This window comes from Caretta caretta, chromosome 6 (genome assembly GCF_965140235.1).
Source record: "Caretta caretta isolate rCarCar2 chromosome 6, rCarCar1.hap1, whole genome shotgun sequence".
NCBI classification, from domain to species: domain Eukaryota; kingdom Metazoa; phylum Chordata; order Testudines; family Cheloniidae; genus Caretta; species Caretta caretta.
In genome coordinates, this window is record NC_134211.1 from 26,446,885 (window position 1) to 26,472,123 (window position 25,239).

Sequence of the window (25,239 nt, forward strand, 5' to 3'; positions counted from 1 at the left end):
TAAGTAAATGGCAGCTGCTCCAGGTCAATTAAGACACCTGGGGCCAATTAAGATCTTTCCAGAAGGCAGGCAAGATAGCTAGGTTGATTGGGATACCTGAAGCCAATGAGGGGCTGGCTGAAACTAGTTAAAAGCCTCCCAGTTAGTCAGTTGGGCGCGCATGTCAAGAGCTGTAGGAGGAAGCCGTGCTGTTGGAGGAACTGAGCAGTAAAAACCATTTCAGGCGCAAGGAAGGAGGCCCTGAGGTAACGGTGAAGTAGATATTGAGGAAGTGGGGGTTGCTGTGAGGAAGTGGCCTAGGAAATTGTACGCATCCTACTTCCAAAAAGCCAGCTACCATAGCTGCTACTATTAGGGTCCCTGGGCTGGAACCCGGAGTAGAGGGTGGGCCCGGGCTCCCCCCCCCCGCCCCAATTAATCACTGAGACTGGGAGACAACAGAGACTGTGCAAGGGAGGATTGCTTCTCCTCACCTCCCTTGCTGGCTTATGATGAAAATGGCTCAGAAGGCTGTGACCCTTGCCTCTAGAGAGAGAAGGGCTACGTGGAGGGTCACAGAGAGCCTCTGAAGCTAGCGAAATCCACCAGGAAGTGCGGGACCCAGGGAAACAAGGACAGAGGTTTGTCACAACTGCTGTCAAGCGTTGGATCATCGTTCACAGCGTGGTGGAAGAAAGAGGTTAAAAAAAAACTGCACTGGGTTTTTGGAGATTTTTTTGTTTCATTTTGTGTTTGTTTTGTACCACAATGGAGGAGGTGTTAAGAGCTCTGGTACAAGCCATGGCAGCCCAGCAGGAGGCCACCCGGGTTCAGGCAATGGCACAATAGGAGTGTGTGCGGCTACAGCAGGAAACCAATCAATTATTAATGGGCCAGGTGACCCAAGATTGTGCCCTCTTGCGAGGGGTAGTGGACCAGCTGAAGATTCTCACCACCCACGCCCGGGGGTCCGATGGGACGCGAACCCTGAGGGCCACTGGTTGTCTGCCAAAGATGATGTCGGGAGATGTGCTGAGTAGGCCAGCATTCTTGCCCCTTTTTTGTGCGGAGAGGCCCAGAAGGCCTACTTTGTGTTGCCTGCCATGGATGCCATTGACTATACCCAGATGAAGGCAGAGATCCTAGCACGATCAGGGGTGACAGCAGCGGTATGGACCCAGAGGTTCCATGAGTGGAAATACCAGGAGAACGAAACCCCAAGGTCCCAGCTATTCGACCTCATACACCTCGCACGGAAGTGATTACAACCCGAGGTGTGCAGCCTGGAGATTTTGGAGACCCTGGTCATGGACCATTACATGCGGGGACTGCCACCAGATCGCCGCAAATGGGTAAGCCAGAACAATCCGTCCATGTACGATGAGATGATCATGCTGGTAGAAAAACGGTTGACAGCCAGGGAATTGACCCGACTACCCAAGGAAGGCCCCTTTTGAAGCAAGCACCTGAATCTACAGAGAATTCTTTCCTGGGTATCTGGCTGGTGAATCTTGCCCATATGCTCAGGGTTCAGCTGATCGCCATATTTGGGGTCGGGAAGGAATTTTCCTCCAGCGCAGATTGGAAGAGGTCCTGGAGGTTTTTCGCCATCCTCTGTAGCATGGGTCACTTGCTGGACAATTCTCTGCTCCTTGAAGTCTTTAAACCACGATTTGAGGACTTCAATAGCTCAGACATAGGTGAGAGGTTTTTCGCAGGAGTGGGTGGGTGAGATTCTGTGGTCTGCGTTGTGCAGGAGGTCAGATTAGATGATCATAATGGTCCCTTCTGACCTTAATATCTATGAATCTATGAAAAAAACCCAAACCTGGAAGGCTGGGCAGCCAACCCCCCGGGGAGTCCTAGGTGGAAGAAGGGGGCGCCAAAAACCAGCGGGCATCCCAGAAGGAAGGGATTGGCCTGAGTGGGGGGGAACCCTGGGACTAAACCCCCTAACCCCCAGGATAGGGGAGTGATTAGAAGCAATTATAGATGTTATGCATGAGGGGAGTGGGGACACATAGCAGCACAATGTCCCAGCACCGAGGAGCCTATGCAATGTAACCTGGGGGATTGGGAGGTCCCGTGCTCCCTTATCCACCTCGCGGGGGTCGCATTAGCCCCCGCATAATTACACCAGGCCAGTGAGGATAAATGGAGCAGAGACTACAGCGCTTGTGGACTCTGGGAGTGCTATCACTCTCATATCGGGTAAGCTGGTAAAAAGTAGTCAGGTGCTACAAGCCAAATGCGTAGCAGTGACATGCGTGCATGGGGCCGTGAGCCATTACCCCACCATCCCGGTGGAGATAGAGGTTCAGGGGAACCCCATTGAGGTGACCGTGGGCATAGTTCCTAAACTCCCATATCCTGTAGTCATTGGGAGGGACTATCCAGGGTTTGATATTTTACTCCCCGCGGAGAGGCTGAAGGGAGGTGGGGACCCTGAGGACAGCGACTCGTCACTGGGGGAATGTCAACCCCCTATGTTTGCTGAGATTTCTCAAGATCTGTTCTCAGCCCCCTGGAAGACAAAAAAAGAGAGGAAGGCAGCGAAGGCCTTGGGAACCTGGATCCTGACCCAGGGCCAGAAGACCATCCTAGTAGGCAGATGGACACAAGCAGCCAACAGAGAAACTTCCACCACAGAAGGTGAGCCAGAGGCCATGCCCAGCCGTAACAGTAGCGAGCAGTTGGAAGAAGCAGAAGCCGGCCCCTGGGAGCTCAGGCAGGTTAGTCCTGGGAGAGAGACTTTTGGATGAGACCAGGCGGAGGACCCCAGATATGATAACGCCACGAAAGAGGTGGCCGAGATCAATGCGATACCTGTGGATGGGAAGGTCCAGGGTACCGGACCTTACCTTATAGTGAAGAAAGATCTCCTGTACTGCGTGGTGCAAATGCAGGAGCAAGAGATACAACAACTTCTGGGGCCACAAAAACATCAAAAAGCCATACGGAGTCTTGCCCACAGTCACCTGTTTGGAGGACACTTAGGGGTAGAGAAAACCCAGGCACGGATCCTGAAGAAGTTCTTCTGGCCAGGAGTACACGAAGATGTCCAGCAATACTGCACCTTTTGTCCAGAGTGTCAGTTACATAGCCCTCGCCCGCACTTGCAGGCTCCTTTGATACTTCTTCCAATAACAGAGGTTCCTTTTGAACACATAGCCATGGATCTAGTAGGGCCCGTAGAAAAGACAGCTCGGGGCCACCAACATGTGCTTGTTGTACTGGACTATGCAACCAATTACCCGTAAGCCATTCCCCTACGCAACACGCCTTCGAAGACAATAGCTAAGGAGCTAGAACAGATCTTTGCCCTGGTTGGGCTACCCAAGGAGATATTGACTGATCAAGGGATACCTTTCGTGTCCAAGTTGATGAAAGATCTCTGTTCATTGCTCCATGTACAAGCCCTACGGACCACTGTATACCACCTGCAAACAGATGGCCTTGTGGAAAGGTTCAATAGGACCCTCAAGGCCATGATCAGGAAAGTGGTGAGCCGGGATGCGAAAGATTGGGATACCCTATTGCCTTACCTCATGTTCGCCATCTGGGAGGTTCTGCAAGCCTCCACGGGTTTCTCTCCATTCAAACTACTATACAGGCGCCACCCCCGGGGCATATTGGATATAGCCAGAGAAGCCTGGGAAGAGGAGCCAAATCCTGGAAGGAACATTGAGCATGTACTGCAGATGAGAGATTGGATAGCCCGAGTTACGCCCATTGTACGGGAACACTTGGAGAGAGCACAGGAGACCCAATGAACCCATTATAACCACCAAGAAAGGCTTCGACGGTTCCAACCAGGGGATCGGGTGATGGTACTGGTGCCCACAGCAGAAAGTAAACTGTTGGCCCAGTGGCAGGGACCCTACAAAGTGATTGAAGCCGTGGGACAGGTGAACTATAAGGTGCAGCAGCCAGGCCACCAGAAACCAGAGCAAATTTACCACACCAATCTTCTGAAACCTTGGCACGATAGAGAGGCATGCTTAATCACCCAGGAGACCCTTCCCCAGGAGGATAATTTACATGAGCAAGTGAGGATATCACCTGACTTGATGCCGATCCAAAAGATCGAGGCAGCCAACATGATTAATTGTAACCGAGATGTGTTCTCTACAAAACCGGGGCGGACAACTGAAACCTATCACTATATCCGCACGATCCTCGGAGCCAAAGTAACACCGAGACCCTACCAAATCCCAGCAGCCAAAAGAGAAGAAATCAAGGCTGAAGTAAAGAAAATGTTAGGATTAGGTGTTACTGAAGAATCTTACAGTCAGTGGTCCAGTCCAATCGTTCTAGTCCCTAAACCTTACGGTACCACGAGATTCTGTAATGACTTTTGCCGACTGAATGAAGTATCCCAATTCGATGCATACCCCATACCACGCATCGATGAACTGGTTGACTGGCTGGGTAGTGCCCGATTATTGACTACACTGGATCTGACAGAAGGGTACTGGTAGATTCCCCGACCAAAGAAGCTGAAGCTAAAGAAAAGACAGAGTTCTCTACCCCAGACGGGCTATTCCAGTCCTCCCTTTTGGGCTACATGGGGCCCCAGCCACATTCCAATGCCTCATGGATAAGCTGCTGCGCCCCCATACTAGTTATGCAGCCGCATACCTAGATGATGTCATCATCCATATGCCAGACTGGGGAACCCACTTGGAGAAAGTTGAGGCAGTACTGCGCACCTTAAGGTGGGCTGGCCTCACTGCTAATCCCGCTAAATGTGCCACAGGGCTAGCAGAGGCTAGGTACCTGGGATATATTGTAGGAACGGGCATAGTGAAGCCCCAAACGAATAAGCTAGAGGCGATTCAAAACTGGCCCCGGCCGACCTGAAAGAAGCAGGTCTGCGCATTCCTACGCATGGTAGGCTACTACCAACATTTTATTCTCCATTTTGCCACTAGGGCAAGTCCCCTAACCGACCTGGTGAGGGCCCGAGGTCCAGACATGGTGTAGAGGACCGACGCAGCAGAGGGGGCGTTCACAGAACTGTAATGACCCCGTACTCATAGCCCCAGACTTTAACAAGGAATTTCTTTTACAAACAGATGCTTCCGAGGTGGGGTTGGGGGCGGTTCTGTCGCAAATGGTGGGAGAAGACGAACACCAAATCCTCTACCTAAGCAGAAAGCTTCTCCCAAGAGAACAGAAATATGCAGTAGTCGAGAGAGAATGCCTTACTGTCAAATGGGCCTTGGAGACATTGTGTTAGGCCAGCGATTTACTCTTGTGATGGACCATGCACCCCCCCAGTGGATGCAGCGGAATAAGGAAAAGAATGCAAGGGTCACTAGGTGGTTGTTATCGCTCCAACCGTTCCAGTTCCGCACACGGCACAGTGCTGGATGCCACCATGGCAACGCTGATGGTCTGTCACGAGCACACTGCCTGGCGTCCCAAGTTGCCCAACTCTATGGTGTTGAGTGGGGGGAAGATATGTGACGGGGCAAGGCCAGATGGCTATAGAAAAGTAGTGGGAGACAGATATATTAGCCCCAGGCTAAACAAATCCCTGTTACCAGGATAAGTAAATGGCAGCTGCTCCAGGTCAATTAAGACACCTGGGGCCAATTAAGATCTTTCCAGAAGGCAGGCAAGATAGCTAGGTTGATTGGGATACCTGAAGCCAATGAGGGGCTGGCTGAAACTAGTTAAAAGCCTCCCAGTTAGTCAGTTGGGTGTGCATAAATCAGGAGGAAGCCGTGCTGTTGGAGGAACTGAGCAGTACAAACCATTTCAGGCGCAAGGAAGGAGGCCCTGAGGTAATGGTGAAGTAGATACTGAGGAAGTGAGGGCTGCTGTGGGGAAGTGGCCCAGGGAATTGTACGCGTACTATTTCCAAAAAGTCAGCTACTATAGCTGCTACTATTAGGGTCCCTGGGCTGGAGCCCGGAGTAAAGGGCGAGCCTGGGCCCGGGCCCGAGCTCCTCTCTCTTTCCCCTCCCCAATTAATCATTGATACAGGGAGACAACAGAGACTGTGCGAGGGAGGGTCGCTTCTCCCCTCCCTTGCTGGCTTATGATGAAAATGGCTCAGTAGGCTGTGACCCTTGCCTCTAGAGAGAGAAGGGCTACGTGGAGGTTCACAGTGAGCCTCTGAGACTAGAGAAATCCGCCAGGAAGCGCGGCATCCATGGAGACAAGCACAGAGCTTTGTCACAACTAGCTTGTACATACAGTGTAACAAAAAAAGGAGGGGGTATTGCATTATACATCAAGAAAATTTACACTTGTATTGAGATCCACAAGGAGGTGACAGGCAGACCAGTAGAAAGTCTCTGGGTGAAGATAAAAGAGGGGAATAAACAAGCGGCAATGTCATGCTGGGGGTCTACTATAGACCACTAAATCAGCATGAGGAGGTAGATGAGACATGTATAGAACAAACAACAGAAATAACCAAAACACAAGTAATGGAAGCCTTTAACTACTCAGACATCTGTTGGAAAAGTAACAAGGCAAAATACAAAATCTCCTATTCATTCTTGGAATGTACTGGGTACAATTTCTCATTTCAGAAGCTGAAGGAAGTAACTGGGGGAGCAACCATTTTAGACTTGAAACTGAACAGCAGGGAGGAATTGGTTGGGAATCTGAAGGTAGAAGAGTGAAAGTGTTCTTCAAATGATAGATTTCATGATTCTAAGGAAAAGAAGGTGAGAGCAGCAGAAAAAGGACAGTGGACTTCAAAAAACAAATTTTTACTAACTCAGAGAACTGGTAGGTAAGGTCCCATGGAAAGAAAATCTAAGGGAAAAAGGGAGTTCAGATTCTCAAAGAGACAAGATTAAAGATGCAACAGCAAACAATCCTGATGTGCAGGAGAGATAGGAAGAAAAGTAAGAGACTGATATGGCTCCATCACGAGCCCTTTAATGGGCTGAAATATCAAAAAGGAATCCTACAAAAGCGAAAACATGACCATTGCTGAGGATGAGTACAAAAGAATAACCCGAGCACGTAGGAGACAAATCTGAAAGACTAAGGGATTCAGTGAGTTACACCTAGAAAGAGACATAAAAGGCGATAAGAAGAGGTTCTAGAAATAAATTATAGCAAGAGAAAGACAAAGGAAAATGTAGGTCCACTATTTAGCAGGGTAGGAGAGATAACAGACCACATAAAGAAGGCTGAGAAGTTAATATCTAACTTTGCTTCAGTCTTCACTAAAAAGATAAATTGTGACAAGATGCTTAAAACAATTAATATTAACACTAAGGGAAGGAACACAAGCCAGACTAGGGAAAGAACAAGTTAAAGAATATTTAAATACTTTAGATGTATTCAAGTTGGCTGGGCCTGATAGAATTCAGAGTAGGGTATTTAAGGAACTAGCTGAAGCAATCTTGGAACCATTAGTGATTATCTTCAAGAGCTCATGAAAGATGGATGAGGTCACAGAGGACTAGAGAACGGCAGACATAGTGCCTATCTTTAAAAAGGGGAACAAAGAAGACCTGGGGAATTATAGACCAGTTGGTCTGACTTTAATACCTGGAAAGATATAAATTACTAAACAATCAATTTGTACGCACACAGAGGATATTAGGGTGAAAGGTAATAGCCAGCATGGATTTGTCAAGAACAGATCATGCTAAACCAACCTAATTTCCTTCTTTCACTGGGTTACCAGTCTAAGGGATGGTGGGAAACAGTAGACATAATATATGTTGCTTTGTGTAAGGCTTTTGACACAGTCCCACGTGACAGTCTCATTAGCAAACTAGGAAATGCGTTGTCTAGATGAATTTACTATAAGGTGGGTGCAGAACTGGTTGAAAGAACAGTCAAACAGCAGTTTTTAATGGTTTGCTGTGAAGCTGGGAGGACATATCTAGTGGGATCCCATAGGAGTGTCCTGGGTTTGGTATTATTCAAAATTTTCATTAATGACTTGGATTACTGGAGTGGAGAGTATTTATGCATACAGAGTATCACATGAGGTCTTAAATAAAACCCTGGATCATGCTGATCATTTATATGGTTATGAGATGTATGTGCAAATGATATTTAAGGAGTTGTGTATATACTGAAAATATGTTTTGAAGTCTGTCACCGACCAAAGAGAAAAAACCAGAGTTCTTCCAGCCAGGAAGTAAGATGTGTACCTCTCTATCAAATGTAAATTAAGCATTATAAGCCAACACAACAGGTTGGACAAACACCTGTGAGAGATGGTCTAGATATACTCGGTTCAGCCTCAGCACCGGGGGCTGGACTAGATGGCCTCATCAGGTCCCTTCTAGCCCTACAATTCTATGATTCTATAAAACTGACTTTGAGCCTTCAGTCTGTGTGTACTACCAGCTATTTTCATATAGCCTGATCCAAAGTCCAATGAAGTCAGAGGACAGACTCATGAATTTCAACAGGCCTTGGATCAGGCCTAAATCTTAGTGCTCAATGCACAAAAGGAGTTAGGTGCCTAAGTCCCTATTTTACATATCTAAGTCCCAGTTTTGGCTCCCTTGTGATGCACGAAACTCCTGCCCAACCCCTGTAAGTGCCCAGACTTTCAAGGTAATAGTTCCCTAGGCACCTAAGTTTCTGCCTCTGAGCATGCACACTGCTGCCTCCCTCTATGTGTCCAGATACTTAGTCCTGCCTAAGTCCCAGTGATTCACAAACTAGGGGAAGATAGACATTTGGCCGCCAAGTCACATGCAGGGCCTGATGTTCTGAGATTGCCTACTGCATTAGGTCCTATTCAAAACCCCGAGGAGGCAGCAACAGAGCCTACCTTACAACTTTTAGCATAGTAATTAGAGGACTCACCAGGGATGTGGGAGACCCAGGTTCAATTCCCCCCTCTCAGGGAGAGGGGGAGAGAAGAGTTGAGTAGGGGTATCCCACACCTCTCAGGAGCAGTGCTCTAGTCACTAAGCTGTGGGATATTCTGATGTGGGGCTCTCTTAGTTTCTCCTGTTGAAGCTGTTCCACTGTGGATAAATAATTAAAGAGTGACTGGAGCAGGAGCACTGGACCCTGGATCTCCCACCTCCCAGGTGGGTACCCTAATCATTGGACTACAGAAACACATGTGCGCTGTCTCTCTGACCCAATGACTATAAGTATTTATTCACAGTGGGACAGTTATTGGGCCAGAGAACTGTGGAACCAGTTCAATTTCATGTGGAACGTCTGTCATGCTAAACATGACTATCTTTCAAGAGTTCTTAAGGTGAATAACATTGACGTTGTTGCTCTACAAGAAACTCATGCTGCAGTTATAAGCAAGCTGCAAGACACAAAATTCATGACTATGAATGACATGAAGTACGGTCTTACAGATATCTCCATCCTGGAGGAATCCAAGACTATGGGAATTTCTATTGCTGTAATAAGAATTGTACAACTTGACCATAACAAATATCTTCTGTACTCCACACTATCATATTTTAATCAGGATTTTCAGTGACACACAAATGTCTCCTCTCATCAGTATAACCACTGCAAGACCAGAGATACTATACGCGAAGTAGCTTAAAAAAAATCTTTATATGATATTGCTATTGAAGAAACTTGGTTGGGTGGATTTTTTTTCAAATCAGTGTTATTCTAGGACATGTCCCTTTTTAGTTTCATCACAATCTCCACATCTAGTCTACTTCATTTTAGGGTATATGTCTACACTGCAATCAGAGACGTGATTGCAGCATGGATAAACATACTCTTACTCGCTCAGTGAGTAAAAATAGCAGTGTAGATGCAGGGGCACAGGCTTCAGCACTGGCTAGACATACATAGTACATAGCTTGGGTTTCCCATGCTTTTATAAAACACACACACACACACACACTGAAACACCTGCCCCCACATCTACACTGCTATCTTTAGCCATGCTAGAATGGGTATGTCTGCGTGAGTACAATCACACCTCAGACTGCAGTTTGGACATACCCTTAGAATTTATTCATGAGGCCACTCCTTCTGATCATTCTGACCTTTTCCCATTAAGTTGTTTCCCTGAGGGCAGACATTCTAGTTGTGTTTGCCACTGGTGGCTCTCTCTTGTTTAAACCAGTTTTGAGCATAAGGAGATTCCCCTTTCTCTCCTTCAAAGTTACAGGATATGTGACTGTGCACTGTCAAGGACTTTTACTCCCAAGACCCTAACTCAAAGGGACAATGTTTTGTTCAGATATCAGCATCTCACTTTAGTCACAAACATGGCCAAGTCCAGTTCTGGAAACCCACAACTGATTACAATGACTGCATTTTTTCATTGACTACAACAAAATCCAAGATACGGAGGTGTGTCTGCAAGTAGTTATCTATCTTTTGTGTATTGTTTTGCTTGTACTGTAACATGATAATAATTGTATAGTACAAGCAAAACAATACACAAAAGGCAATGGTCATTATTAATATAATAAACAAAACACCTAATTTCAGACTCAATTTGACCCTCTAACTCCTAGCACAATGGGGTCCTGGTTTATGTGTAGGGCTCCTAGACACCGTAGTAATACAAATAATAAATACTAATCTGCCATTCTGCAAACCCCTTCCTTTTGTTTTTTGAAAGCCTCATAAAAGCCCAGCAGCTATCTCTTCAGAGGACTTCTGAACCCCAGCTGTGGCAGATTTCAGTGTGTGCGCGTGCTCAGACAATGTACTCGAGTGTATTGTATGTGTGTGCACACGCGTGTGTGTGCAAGCATGCATTCTACTCCCTCCCTACAAATATACTGAAGTATTTCAGCTCTCTCTGGGTTTTAAAGAATAAATTATTTACTCCTGAATTCTCATCTCTCTGCAGACTTGCCCCATGTTATCCTAAATATGGTAACACACCTAAATATACTGGCCCACATTTTCAAAAGTGACTAGTGATGTGGGACGCCTCAACTTTTGAGTGCCCCACTGGAGACACCTTAAAATGGCCTAATTTTCAGAAAAGCACCGGTTTTCAGAAAATCAGGCATGACCAAGATATTGAAAATGCAAAAATTGAGGCCATACGAAGCACTAGTCACTTTTGAAAATTTAGAATGCTGAGAAGCTACAAAAGAAAATAATGCTTCAGATTGGATAGTTATGCTGTACCTAAAACTCAAACGGTACAGGGAAGTGTTTCTTAATAAAGAAGATGAGGTAAGAATACTGATCGGCAGAGTGCAAATTCAGAAACAGTCAAATGTGGCTCAATGACTTACTTGTATAAATGGATGTTGAATTTGGGTCTCCTTCAGTCTTGTTATCTGCTGCGAGTGGAAATATTGTGAAGTTGCAAAATGTACCAGGATTTAAGTCTGGAATTACAGCTTTCCTGTCATTGACTGTCATGTTCCTAGTAGTTGAAGGTTTATTTTCAATGAGTATCCTGTAACTGTACTCAGAAGCAGCAGCATCTTTGTTTTCCCAGGTTAAAGACACTTCATCTGTACTGACATTGGAAACCTCGATGTTAAACACTGGACTCGGCACTGTTGAAGACAAGAGACAATTATTTGTTGAGGTGTAATTATTTGTGGAATAGCAGTTGTGGGCTGAATGCACTACAGCCTTGCACTCTTAACTCTGAAGTATTAGCGGTGGAGTTTGCTTTCCAACCCCCATGCATTCCACAGGAATTGTCACACTCGGTTATCAGAGTATTCACATGAAACAGTCAAATGTGGCTCAATGACTTACTTGTATAAATGGATGTTGAATTTGGGTCTCCTTCAGTCTTGTTATCTGCTGCGAGTGGAAATATTGTGAAGTTGCAAAATGTACCAGGATTTAAGCCTGAAATTACAGCTTTCCTGTCATTGACTGTCATGTTCCTAGTAGTTGAAGGTTTATTTTCAATGAGTATCCTGTAACTGTACTCAGAAGCAGCAGCATCTTTGTTTTCCCAGGTTAAAGACACTTCGTCTGTACTGACTTTGGAAACCTCGATGTTAAACACTGGACTCGGCACTGTTGAAGACAAGAGACAATTATTTGTTGAGGTGTAATTATTTGTGGAATAGCAGTTGTGGGCTGACTGCACTACAGCCTCGCACTCTTAACTCTGAAGTATTAGCGGTGGAGTTTGCTTTCCAACCCCCATGCATTCCACAGGAATTGTCACACTCGGTTATCAGAGTATTCACATGAAACAGTCAAATGTGGCTCAATGACTTACTTGTATAAATGGATGTTGAATTTGGGTCTCCTTCAGTCTTGTTATCTGCTGCGAGTGGAAATATTGTGAAGTTGCAAAATGTACCAGGATTTAAGCCTGAAATTACAGCTTTCCTGTCATTGACTGTCATGTTCCTAGTAGTTGAAGGTTTATTTTCAATGAGTATCCTGTAACTGTACTCAGAAGCAGCAGCATCTTTGTTTTCCCAGGTTAAAGACACTTCATCTGTACTGACATTGGAAACCTCGATGTTAAACACTGGACTCGGCACTGTTGAAGACAAGAGACAATTATTTGTTGAGGTGTAATTATTTGTGGAATAGCAGTTGTGGGCTGACTGCACTACAGCCTTGCACTCTTAACTCTGAAGTATTAGCGGTGGAGTTTGCTTTCCAACCCCCATGCATTCCACAGGAATTGTCACACTCGGTTATCAGAGTATTCACATGAAACAGTCAAATGTGGCTCAATGACTTACTTGTATAAATGGATGTTGAATTTGGGTCTCCTTCAGTCTTGTTATCTGCTGCGAGTGGAAATATTGTGAAGTTGCAAAATGTACCAGGATTTAAGCCTGAAATTACAGCTTTCCTGTCATTGACTGTCATGTTCCTAGTAGTTGAAGGTTTATTTTCAATGAGTATCCTGTAACTGTACTCAGAAGCAGCAGCATCTTTGTTTTCCCAGGTTAAAGACACTTCATCTGTACTGACTTTGGAAACCTCGATGTTAAACACTGGACTCGGCACTGTTGAAGACAAGAGACAATTATTTGTTGAGGTGTAATTATTTGTGGAATAGCAGTTGTGGGCTGACTGCACGACAGCCTTGCACTCTTAACTCTGAAGTATTAGCGGTGGAGTTTGCTTTCCAACCCCCATGCATTCCACAGGAATTGTCACACTCGGTTATCAGAGTATTCACATGAAACAGTCAAATGTGGCTCAATGACTTACTTGTATAAATGGATGTTGAATTTGGGTCTCCTTCAGTCTTGTTATCTGCTGCGAGTGGAAATATTGTGAAGTTGCAAAATGTACCAGGATTTAAGTCTGGAATTACAGCTTCCCTGGCACTGACTGTCATGTTCCTAGTAGGTGAAGGTTTATTTTCAATGAGTATCCTGTAACTGTACTCAGAAGCAGCATCATCTTTGTTTTCCCAGGTTAAAGACACTTTGTCTGTACTGACATTGGAAACCTCGATGTTAAACACTGGACTCGGCACTGTTGAAGACAAGAGACAATTATTTGTTGAGGTGTAATTATTTGTGGAATAGCAGTTGTGGGCTGACTGCACTACAGCCTTGCACTCTTAACTCTGAAGTATTAGCAGTGGAGTTTACCTTTCCAATACCCTGCAATCGATAGGAATTGCCACCCTGGGTCGTCTGGTCCAGTAGATCTATCAAAAGTCTGACATCCCAATTTACCATGAGGTTTTACATGGGCCATGTGTGGGTGCAGTGAAAGTCACCCTTAAAGAAGATATTCCTTACTCTCTATTCCCACCAGCCCCGGGCCTGCTGCCTGAAAAATAACTCAGTCACTTTCTTATATAGATGTTTGTGGCTTTTGGGTCTCCTTCAGTCTTATTATCCACTGCTTGTGGAAGTATTGTGAAGCTGTAAAAGGTCCCAAGTTCTAAGTCAATAATTACATCACTTGGTTTTCAACGTCTGGCTCTCAATAGGTTAGGTTTTATTTTTAACATATATATCCTGTAACTGTATGTTAAAGTTAATTCATGTGCACTAACATTTGTAACCTGGATGTTAAAAACTGGACTGGGCTCTGTTTAAGAAACAGAAAGAGGTAGTTTATCTTTAGCATGGAAGAAAGAATTGCATAAAGAAAAAAATGTAATTGCAGAAAATGTTAAGAGTTTGTATACTGAGATTGAATTCTGGCAGGGGATTGTATGGAAATGGTAATGTAAGGCAGTGCCGGTCACCTTTACACCACCAGTTTGATTTCAGCTCAGGCTGATGATTGTAAATCACTGTAGCCTGCTGGCTGTTTAGTGACCTGCATGAAAAAAGAGTTGCTAGCCATAGTCCATTTCCGTACACATCAATTCTATACCATATAAGCCACTATCACAACTGGCATCTTTGTTGGTGGTAGTTCAGAGAGACCAACAAGTGAACAGTCATGGAAAATGAACTGGCTCCTTTCCCCTTAGAAGATAGAATGCAAAGGTCAAGGTTGAAGCTTGCTGACAAGGGAGAATTTTGCACTTCCGCTGCCTATAGCATAGACAGAGGACTTCACAGGGATGTCAATTCTGCAACTTTCAGAAGCACACTTCCAGTTAAAATTAAAGCACAATATCACTGGACCAGACTAAAATTAAAGGACCAAACCCTCAGCCCTTTGGGCTGCTCCAGCCTTCCCATCTCCTATTACTGCTACCATGTAAGGGAAATGCCAGGAGGGGGAAGGTGGGTCTGATGTAAGTTACAGTGGGTGCCATTTCAGCTCTCAGCAGCCTCATGTTCAGGAAAACAGAAAGGTGGTTGAGGGCTACCTTTCCTGCACACGTCATCTCTAATTTTACCAAGCATCAGCACAGCACAGCTCAGGAAATCTAACAGCATATCCCTGAATTTTACTTAATTCCTATCTTAATATGCTGAGGAATGAATAGATTTGCTTAACTGATTTTTTTTTTTAAATACTCTGCATTTTCTTCTGTATTGCAATTCATACAAATTTAGGTGTGTAGGGCTCTACAGAAGTCATACATTTATAACTGAAGCATTTCCCTATATCCCTTAGATGTTTTTAACTGCTAGGATTTTCAAAAGGCCAAGAAGGTCACACCAGAACTTGATTAAACAGGGCACAGCATGTCAGAAGTCAGGTTTGTTTGTTCGTTCTAACGAGAAATGAAATTACTGACAATACCAGTAAACATTTCCTACTTAACTTTTTATCCTTAGTTGTCCTAGACAAAACCAAAGCTTTGCTCACCTGGGGTACAATTATCAATGAAGCTCATATTTCAGATTAACTATTGTCTACTGGATTTTATTACTTGAATGTAAGTTACTTTGAATGTAAGTTACTTTTTGAGTGAAATCCTGGCTCCACTGAAGTCAATAGAGTTAGGTGTTTAACAAAACAACTAAGAGAAAGTATTAAATATTCAAATATTCACATTCTTTGAATGGATACACTACAATGATAACATGATTTTAATACATATTTTAAAGTACTTAGTCTCCAAAATCACCAGGGACTTCTAAAATATTTATATGAAGCAATATATATTATGAAAATTCCCCAAGACTCCATACTATCAATGACTGTTTACCTCTCTTATATTGGAAGCAACATGTATTAAAAATGTAAAGAGAAAGTGCAGGATTAGATCATGGAAGTAGCTTGTAAGATAAATTTGCTGGTTTTGGGTTTTTTGTTTAATTTACATAGTGCTTTAAAATTACTGATAAATTAACCAAAAGAAAACAGAATTTACCTTACAAAAAATTAAGAAAATATCTAATTTCCTGTTCATGCCAGTGGTGAGTTGCATCTAGCGTGTCTCAGGGCTCGTCTACATGGTGGTTTAGTCCACACCAGAAGGATGTAAATTTCAGTCCACATTAGCATGCCACACAGTGGACCCTGCGGCACTCACTAAAAGTTCCCTAGTGCACGTTAACATAGTCCAGTTTCGCACAGCACTACATTAGCTCACAGTAGGGAACTTTGAGTGCATGTCAGCAGGGTCCACACACGCCAGTTAGAGTGTGACATGCTCGTGTGGACCTCCCTGGTGCAGACTAAAGCATTGTATAGACAAGCCCTTCTTCTTACTTCTCAGTAAGGGGTCTAGTCTGTTGAAGTTGTATGAATTGGACTTCCTCCAAAATTTACAAATACGTATGCTGGAAATGCAAAACAGGGAAAGGGTCCCTGTAGGGAGCCAGGGTGGCTCCCCTCCGAACCAGAGGGTAAAGAGCCACCCTCTGAGCCTGAGTGGGCGGGGCCAGGCCAAGCTTCCGCCAATCCCCGGAAGGGGAAGGGTGGGACAGGAAGTACAAAGGGCGGGGCCTTCTGCCCAGTGAGGAGAGCACCAGAGAGGGAGACAGACACAGGCTGCTCCCTCGCGATCCTGCTGCTGACCCAGGCAAAGCCCTGGGCAAGGAGGAGCCTGACCGGGGGGAAGGCCTGTGGCAACCAGGGCTGCCGGCCACTGAGTACCCAGGACCTGGAGGGGCCTGACTGCAGCCCGGGCCAGCGTGAGTCCGAAACCGAGGGGGAGCGGGACTGGCCCACAGCGGAATACCCAGAGGAACCGGAGCTGCCCGCAGCGGAATACCCGGAGGAGATGGAGGAACTGGAGCTGCCCGCAGCAGACTACCTGGAGGAGATGGAGGGACCGGAGCGACCCGCCTGAGAGAGACTGGGTAGGAAGTAGCCCAGGGGCCCAACTACACTGTGGAGTGGGTGTGTTTGGTCAGCGGGCGCAGACTGCCCCACTGACCCAGCGGCGGGACCTTCGCCTCCCGCCACTGTTAGGGCCCTGGGCTGGAATGCAGTGGAGTTGGGTGGGCCTGCGTTCCCCTACCCCGGCGCTCCCCTGCCTGAGGGGCGCGCGACTGACTCTGGCCGGCGCTCCCCTGCCTGAGGGGCGCGCGACTGACTCTGGCCGGCACTCCCCTGCCTGAGGGGCGCGCGACTGACTCTGGCCGGCGCTCCCCTGCCTGAGGGGCGCGCGACTGACTCTGGCCGGAGCTCCCCTGCCTGAGGGGCGCGCGACTGACTCCGGCCGGCACACCTTCCTGCTAATTCCCCAATGCCCGGGAGGTGGCGCCGAGGCCTGCCACGGAGACCATTGCTCTCCATCGCCCCTAGGGGCTCGGAGGACCGACCGACGCCTATCACAAGTGGTGGAGAATGCGGGCAGGCAATCCCAACCCCTGTCGAAAGGGGTAAGTGCGAGGGCGCCTCTGAAGCTCCCCTACTGGAAAGATGGAGATGGAAAGGCTTATCAAGTTCCTGGCTGAGAGCCAGCAACAGCAGCAGTACCAACTCGTGCAACAGCTGGGCGCCCACCAGCAGCAGTTGCTCCAAACCCTGGGGGCCCAGCACCAGGAACAACAAACCCAGTGCTTCCAGCAGCTTGCAACCCTGTGGTCGGGCCATGGTGGCGCTCAACCGGAGCGGGCAGCCACCCCGACCCCTCCCGCCCCACCGATCCGTCTGGCCAAGATGGGGCCTGAGGATGACCCGGAAGCCTACCTAGTGACCTTCGAGCGGGTGGCCTCAGTGGCTGGTTGGGCGCCTGACCAATGGGCGGCACTCCTCGCCCCATATCTGACGGGGCTAGCCCAGAAGGCTTATTGTGGGCTCCCAGATGATGAGGCCCGCATTTATGCTCGAGTGAAAGCGGCTATCTTGGATGCCTTCGACATTACCCCGGAAACCTTTCGGCTACGGTTTCGGGAAAAGGTCTACCCACCGGGCGCCAGACCCCGGGCAGTGGCCCAGGAACTGAAGGACGTGGGTACCCAATGGCTCCAACCCGAGCGTCGACCCGCAGCTGAGGTGACAGAACAGGTCATCCTCAAGCAATTCGTGCACATCCTCCCACCCCAGGGGAAGGCTTGGGTGTTAAGGCACCGGCCACAAAGTCTGAGCTCGGCCGTCGCGCTTATGGAGGACTTTCTCAAGGCTGAGGCCCCGACAGGACCGGTCGCCCGCCCCCCAAACCCTGGACCCAATGCACAGAAACTTGAACGGAGGGGGCCCGCCTCCCAAACCAACGCACCCCACCATACCCGACGACCAGAAGGCAGCAGGACCGAGTTTTCCCAACGGCCCAAGTCAACACCACTCTTCGGCCCTGGACACTTAACCCGACCACCAGGCCCCAGCCCACTCTGCGGCCCCACCGGTGCCCCCACGCGGCTGGCGCGCCCAGAGGTAGGACCTTGTTTCTGATGTGGCGAGGATGGGCATCTGCAACGGGACTGTCCTGCAATGGACTGCAACTTTGGCCTGGTGTGCGCCGGGGAGCGATGGGCCCGTCTGCCCTCCGTGGCCAAACTGACAGCTCCCATGGAAGTCGCCGGGGTCCCCATGGTGGGTCTAGTCGATTCGGGCTGTGGGCAGACCCTTGTCCGCCAGGCACTCTTCTCGGATCCCCAGCAGACCGTCGGGGAAGTACGGATTCAGTGCATCCACGGAGATGTAAAATCGTACCCCACGGTGCGGGTCCCCATTACGGTGCATGGAGTAACGCAGTTAATGAATGTGGCGATGGCATCATCCCTCGCCTGGAAGTGGCGGGTCCCCCTCCTGAACTGGTGGACTTTAGCAGAGATCAAAGGGAGGATCCTACGCTCCGGTTTGCCTACGAGCAGCTGGCCCGGGTGGATGGTGAGGTTGTGGAGGCGCAACGCACCACCCAGTGGCCCAGGTTTGAACTCAACCACGAGCGGCTCTACCGCCTTGATCGAGACCCCCAGACCCAAGAGGTCCGGACCCAACTCGTGGTCCCCCGCATCCATTGTCGGGCTGTCCTGAAGCTTGCACATGACATCCCGGCTACCGGCCATTTAGGGCAGGAAAAAACTGTGGCCAGGGTCCTGGCCAGGTTCTTCTGGCCTGGCGTCCACCATGAGGTGAAGGAGTATTGTGCGTCGTGCCCGGATTGCCATCATGCAGCCCCGGCCGGGGTACGGAAGGCCCCCCTGGTCCCGTTACCAGTCGTAGGTGTGCCATTTGAGCTGGTAGCAATGGACCTGGTCGGGCCTTTCCCAAAAAGCAAGGCGGGCCATCAGTACATCCTTGTCCTGATGGACTACACCACCTGCTTCCCGGAGGCCATCCCCTTAAGAAGTATCACCGCCCGCACTATCGCTGCGGAGCTCGTGAAGATCTTCGCAAGGGTGGGCCTCCCACGGGAGATACTCACTGATCAAGGGACCAACTTCACATCTAAGCTGTTCCGCCAGGTATGTGCCCTATTGGGGATTAAGAAATTGCAGACCTCGGTCTACCATCCCCAGATTGACGGATTGGTCGAGCGGTTCAACCGGACCCTGAAGGGGATGTTGCGGCGTTTCCCCACCCAGGATCTCCGCCAGTGGGACCAGCTGCTCCCTCCTTTACTACTGGCGATTCGAGAAGTCCCACAGGCGTCCACGAAGTTCTCCCCGTTCGAGCTCCTCTATGGGCGGCGACCCCGCGGGGTGTTGGGCCTCTTGAGGGAGACTTGGGAACACAACCCGTCCACAACCCAGGGTCTCTTGCAATATGTCTTACAACTGCAGAGGCGGCTGGCGCGGGCAGGCGAGCTCGCGAGGGAGAACTTAAACACCGCCCAAAGAGCCCAGGAGCAGCACTACAATCGGGGCGCCCAGGCTCGATCATTCGGGCCAGGGGACTGAGTGCTCCTCCTGCTCCCCTCAGAGGAATCAAAGCTTTTTGCCCGCTGGCAGGGTCCATATGAGGTCCTTCGCCAGGTAGGGCCAGTAACTTATGAGATTCAGCAACCTGGTCACCGTAAGGAAAAGCAGATTTATCATGTAAACCTCTTAAAACCTTGGCAGGACCGGGAAGGGCTCCTAGTGGCCCCATATCCCCCTGAACCGGAACTGGGGCCCCAACCCCCCGAGGAGTCAGATAATGGTGAACCCCAGCTAGCAGAGACACTCACCGTCGAGCAGCGAGAACAGGCACTCTGCTTAGTGAGGGCGTTCCCCAAGACGTTCACCATGAAATCTGGGCAGACTACGCTCACCTACCATGTGATCCAGATGGAACCCGGGGTGGTGGTCCGAGAGACAACCCAGCCATTGCCGAGGCGAATGCGGGAGGCCGTAGAGGAGAAAGTCCAGGCGATGTTGGAGCTGGGTGTTATTGAGCCCTCCCAGAGTGAGTGGTGGAGCCCCGTCGTCCTCGTACCGAAGCCCGATGGGAGCCGGCGATTTTGCAATTGACTTCCGGAGGGTCAACGCCATCTCAAAATTTGACGCCTATCCGATGCCCCGCGTCGATGAGCTCCTCGACCGGCTCGGGGAGGTCTGTTATATCACCACTTTAGATCTCACCAAAGGGTACTGGCAGATCCCCTTGGATCCCAGGTCCAAGGAGAAGACCGTGTTTGCCACCCCTTCAGGGTTATACCAGTTCACCCGGATGCCTTTCGGCCTACATGGGGCCCCGGCAATCTTCCAGCGTTTGATGGACCGGGTGTTGCAACCACACACGAAATACATGGCGGTCTACCTGGACGATGTGGTCATGAGGAGCATCTTAACCAAGTAGCGGCAGTCCTCCGGGACCTCCGCGTAGCTGGGCTGACGGCCAACCCGAAAAAATGCCGAATCGGGCGGGAGGAAACCACTTACCTGGGGTACACCTTGGGCCGGGGACAGGTCCGCCCCCTCATCGGGAAGGTCCAAGCACTCCAGGAATGCCCGGTGCCGACCACGAAGAGGCAAGTACGTCAATTTTTGGGCTTAGCTGGTTATTACCGGCGGTTTGTACCCCACTTCGCAAGCATTATGGCCCCACTAATGGAACTCTTGACAAAGGACAGTCCCCACCGGGTGCATTGGTCCAACGAGTGCGAGACGGCCTTTCGAACCATCAAAGAACGGCTGTGTAGTGATCCAATACTCTTCAGCCCTGACTTTCATCATGACTTTATTGTCCAGACAGATGCCTCAGGCGTTGGGCTTGGGGCAGTCCTCTCGCAGGAGGTGGACGGGGAGGAACACCCGATTGTTTACCTCAGTCGGAAGCTGTTCCCCAGAGAACGGAACTACTCCGTTGTGGAGAAAGAGGCCCTACCCGTTAAGTGGGCAGTCGATGCTCTCCGCTACTACCTCCTCGGGGCCCCCTTTATACCGGTTACAGACCACGCACCCCTGAAATGGCTCAATACGATGAAGGACAATAATGCCAGGCTGATGCGATGCTATCTCGCTCTGCAGCCCTATGCCTTCACGATCCACCATCGGGCGGGACGAGACAACGCCAATGCGGATTTCCTATCCCGCCTCGGAGAAGGTGAGGACGCCAGCTCCAAAGATCGGGAGCTGGATTTGAGGGGTTGGGTATGTAGGGAGCCAGGGTGGCTCCCCTCCGAACCAGAGGGTAAAGAGCCATCCTCTGAGCCTGAGTGGGCGGGGCCAGGCCAAGCTTCCGCCAATCCCGGAAGGGGAAGGGTGGGACAGGAAGTACAAAGGGCGGGGCCTTCTGCCCAGTGAGGAGAGCACCAGAGAGGGAGACAGACACAGGCTGCTCCCTCGCGATCCTGCTGCTGACCCAGGCAAAGCCCTGGGCAAGGAGGAGCCTGACCAGGGGGAAGGCCTGTGGCAACCAGGGCTGCCGGCCGCTGAGTACCCAGAGGACCTGGAGGGGCCTGACTGCAGCCCGGGCCAGCGTGAGTCTGAAACCGAGGGGGAGCGGGACTGGCCCGCAGCGGAATACCCGGAGGAACCGGAGCTGCCCGCAGCGGAATACCCGGAGGAGATGGAGGAACTGGAGCTGCCCGCAGCGGACTACCCGGAGGAGATGGAGGGACCGGAGCGACCCGCCTGAGAGAGACTGGGTAGGAAGTAGCCCAGGGGCCCAACTACACCGTAGGGTGGGTGTGTTTGGTCAGTGGGCGCGGACTGCCCCGCTGACCCAGCGGCAGGACCTTCGCCTCCCGCCACTGTTAGGGTCCTGGGCTGGAACACAATAGAGTTGGGTGGGCCTGCGTTCCCCTACCCCGGCGCTCCCCTGCCTGAGGGGCGCGCTATTGACTCTGGCCGGCACACCTTCCCGCTAATTCCCCAACACCTGGGAGGTGGGGCCGAGGCCTGCCACGGAGACCATTGCTCTCCATCGCCCCTAGGGGCTCGGAGGACCGACCGACACCTATCATAGTCCCTTATCCATATGCTGTGGCCTTGTTTGGTGTGGGATAAAACTTTTGCCAGGACAAACAAGACTCTTGAATCACAGCTTATGCTCAACAGCAAGCTGTGCAAGTGCAGGCAAAAACATCCTCGTTAGTTCCCCTGACTCCAAATAAAAAGGAATGTTTCCTCAGAACCACCATAGCAACTACAAAAAACCAACAATCCAGACTTTAGCAACTCAGAAATGCTCAGTGATATCCCATATAGACCATCTGGTTAAAATGCCTCTGGGACTTACCAAACATGAATGAGTTCATTTAAGAACAGTGACAAAGCTGGACAACTTGAGTGAAATATAGCACTTCCTTCTGGGCATTTATTCAAGTGCAAACAGCCCCTCAATGCAAGGAAAATTCCTTGATCAAGAGGGCTATAATCTTTATGGATGAAGAGTGCGCTCTCTCTCTCTCTCTCGCACTCGCACAGACACACACAAGGCTATGAAGACTGTGGGATGATTCCCCATTGTAACACACACTCTTGTATTTATTGTAGCACTAGCTTTTATTGTTAATTCTGTGGGCCAGACATTATGTTCTTAAAGCTACTAAGCACCCCAGCACTACTAACTGCAGCAGTATTGCGTTGGCAGAAATCACTTATCTCAGGGCTTGTCTACACTTACGAGGGGATTGATGCACGACGATCAATGCATTGGCAGTCAATTTAGCGGGTCTAGCGGGTCCATCGACTCCTGTATTTTACTGGAGTAAGAGGAGTTGACGGGAGAGTGTCTCCTGTTGACATCGTGTAGTGTGGACCCCACAGTAAGTAGATCTAAGCTACGTTGATTTGAGTTATGCTATTCACGTAACTCAAATTGCATAGCTGAGATTGATTTTTCCTCATAGTGTAGACAAGGCCTTAGACTGAACAGTTACAAGTAGATCAACTAAAATGTAGGGTTTTCTGTCAAAGATGTACAGAAATTTCATAAATCAGACAAAGTGATGAGGTGACAGAGGTTGAAACAACAGATTATCATTTCAGAACGTTTCCTTGAAAGAGGTTTCAATGACTTACTCGCAGGGATGGTGTTAAGATTCGCTGGGGTCCAGGGCAGAAACTAAGGAGCCAAAGCCTGAGCCCCAGTGCGCAGGGCTGAAGCTGAAGCCCAATCATGTAACTTAGCTTTCCAGGGCCCCCTGTGGCAGAAATGCTGGCCCTGCTTACTCATACAGGTCTCTGTGGCAGTGGGGTCTCCTTCAGTCCCTGCAGCTTGTGCAAAAACCCTAACTGCATAAAAGGCACCAGTATTGAATCCCATAATGGTAGCAGTCGTGATTTGGGAAGTGATTTTTTTGGAGAAAAACTTTCATTAACTGCATAGACTATCCTTTAAGTTTACTGAGAAGGCTCATCATTACTGTTTTACCAAGTCAAGGTTTCTTCTCCTGTGGTGATATTTATAACTTTGATATCAAAAACTGCACTGGGTTCTGTCTAGTAAAAAGTATATGTATTAGTACAGCAAGAACATTTGCTGAGAGGAAAACAAAACAATTAGTGCTCCAATATTAATTCACAGAAAATAAATGTGTTTTTACACTATAAGGTTGGAGTTTTTTTAAGACCTACTGCAGTATTCTATAACAGCGATCCAAAAAATTGTCATTTACAATCATGTCTTATTTAGCCCCAGAACTAGTGAATACTAATATTAATTTTATAGGGTAGAGCATGAAATGTCATTTTTGTCATTATGGACATGGCAAGACAAGCTGTTCTGCTTGTGAACATATCAGAGTACACTTTCATGTAATGTCTTTCTAGTGACTTTGCTCTGGAAGTTCTTAATGCCATTCTAGGATTTGTCATAACATGGATTATCATATGCTTGAACTCTGAGCACTTCCCTTACTCCACCTCATGGCCATATTAATGTAAAAAGTTCCTTCTTTTACTATAACTGGCATTCTTCTAGCCGTTATGGGTTAGATTAATCGATATGTTTTGGCTGAGTGCACCACTCTGGTTATGCATCAGCAAAGAAGTACAAAGCAGCTGGAGTGTACCAGTGAATGTAGCTCTGTATCTTTCATATGAAACCATTAAGGAATTACTAGTTTACTTATGGGACACCCAAAACCTGTGTACACTTTTGACCACTCCATTTTACTAATATTGGATTGTGAGGGTAAGTTACCGTAACTGTTTCTCTCTTTCTTCCATGGCCTTACAAGAGATGTAGCCTTCTTATATACAAAGTGCATCTATACTGCCCTTCAGTTATTTTTCTAAATCTCAGAAGTAATTTTTCCAATACAGAATATGGAATAATCTGAAAAAGTGCCTTATAAATGTTAGATTCTGGAGCTAGATTATATAACACTATGGGCAGTAATACAGACAGGCAAGTGGTTGCAATACTAACAATTACAAGAATATACATAAAAGATCATAATTCCAAATTATGCCATTAGAGTCACTCAGTGTTGTCCTGATAGATCAGCCAGATTTATTAAAATGAAACTTATCAAAGGGAATTTCTTTGCTTTAAACACGTCTGATGCTAACCACAAGACTATATTAATTCATAGCCTCCAACAGAATTTTCACACTGCTTCCCACAACCCCTCCTTTTAGCGTCAATCAGCTAATCCACGCCTGGTGTAAATTTAGCAGGGAACATCTTATAATGAGCATTAAGAAGGAAAGGGCAGTTTTGAATAGGAGGATGGTGATGGGAAGTCTTGAGTAACAACGGGGGAAATAGAAAGGGGGCAGCAAGACACAGTAATGTGGCAAGAGGTTAACATTTACTGATAGAGGGCAGCACCCTTAGAACTCCTTAAGGACTTACTGATGTGCTCAGGTAGAATATGCTGGGCTAGGTTTTCATTTATGTGCATATAAAGACTTACTTTATTCAGTCTACTTATGCCAGGAGGCAGTCTGGACTCTGGAGGCCTTAGCAGTAACTTTCCTCATCCACAACTGGGTATTTCCTCGTTGTTGATTACTGATCCCCTTCACCCCTTGGCTCCCTCAGTCCCTTTTCCATCTGAGGGTTTGATCAGCCAGGACTGAGGAGTAGCAGCACTGACCTCCACATCACTCAGATGTCAGGCTGCCTCATTTCTCCTGCCTACATCATTCAGGCTGTTGAAGGCTGTTACCACCAACCTGATGGTCTTTCTAAAAGATACTTATTGCAACTGTGGGAAAAGGGGCCTTGCCGACT

At 48.3% G+C, this 25,239-nt stretch overlaps 1 protein-coding gene across 1 annotated transcript in view; it reads right to left on the reverse strand.

Annotated features, from left to right (window-relative positions):
• The window catches only part of PTPRJ (protein tyrosine phosphatase receptor type J), a 143,003-nt gene that overhangs the window by 40,537 nt on the left and 77,227 nt on the right, over window positions 1–25,239 (reverse strand). The window contains exons 4-8 of the mRNA XM_075129335.1: window positions 13,081–13,350; window positions 12,603–12,872; window positions 12,125–12,394; window positions 11,647–11,916; window positions 11,169–11,438 (exon numbers count right to left, since the gene is read on the reverse strand). Coding sequence (XP_074985436.1) covers window positions 11,169–11,438; window positions 11,647–11,916; window positions 12,125–12,394; window positions 12,603–12,872; window positions 13,081–13,350 — 1,350 coding nt within the window. The remainder of the gene's footprint in view (window positions 1–11,168; window positions 11,439–11,646; window positions 11,917–12,124; window positions 12,395–12,602; window positions 12,873–13,080; window positions 13,351–25,239) is intronic.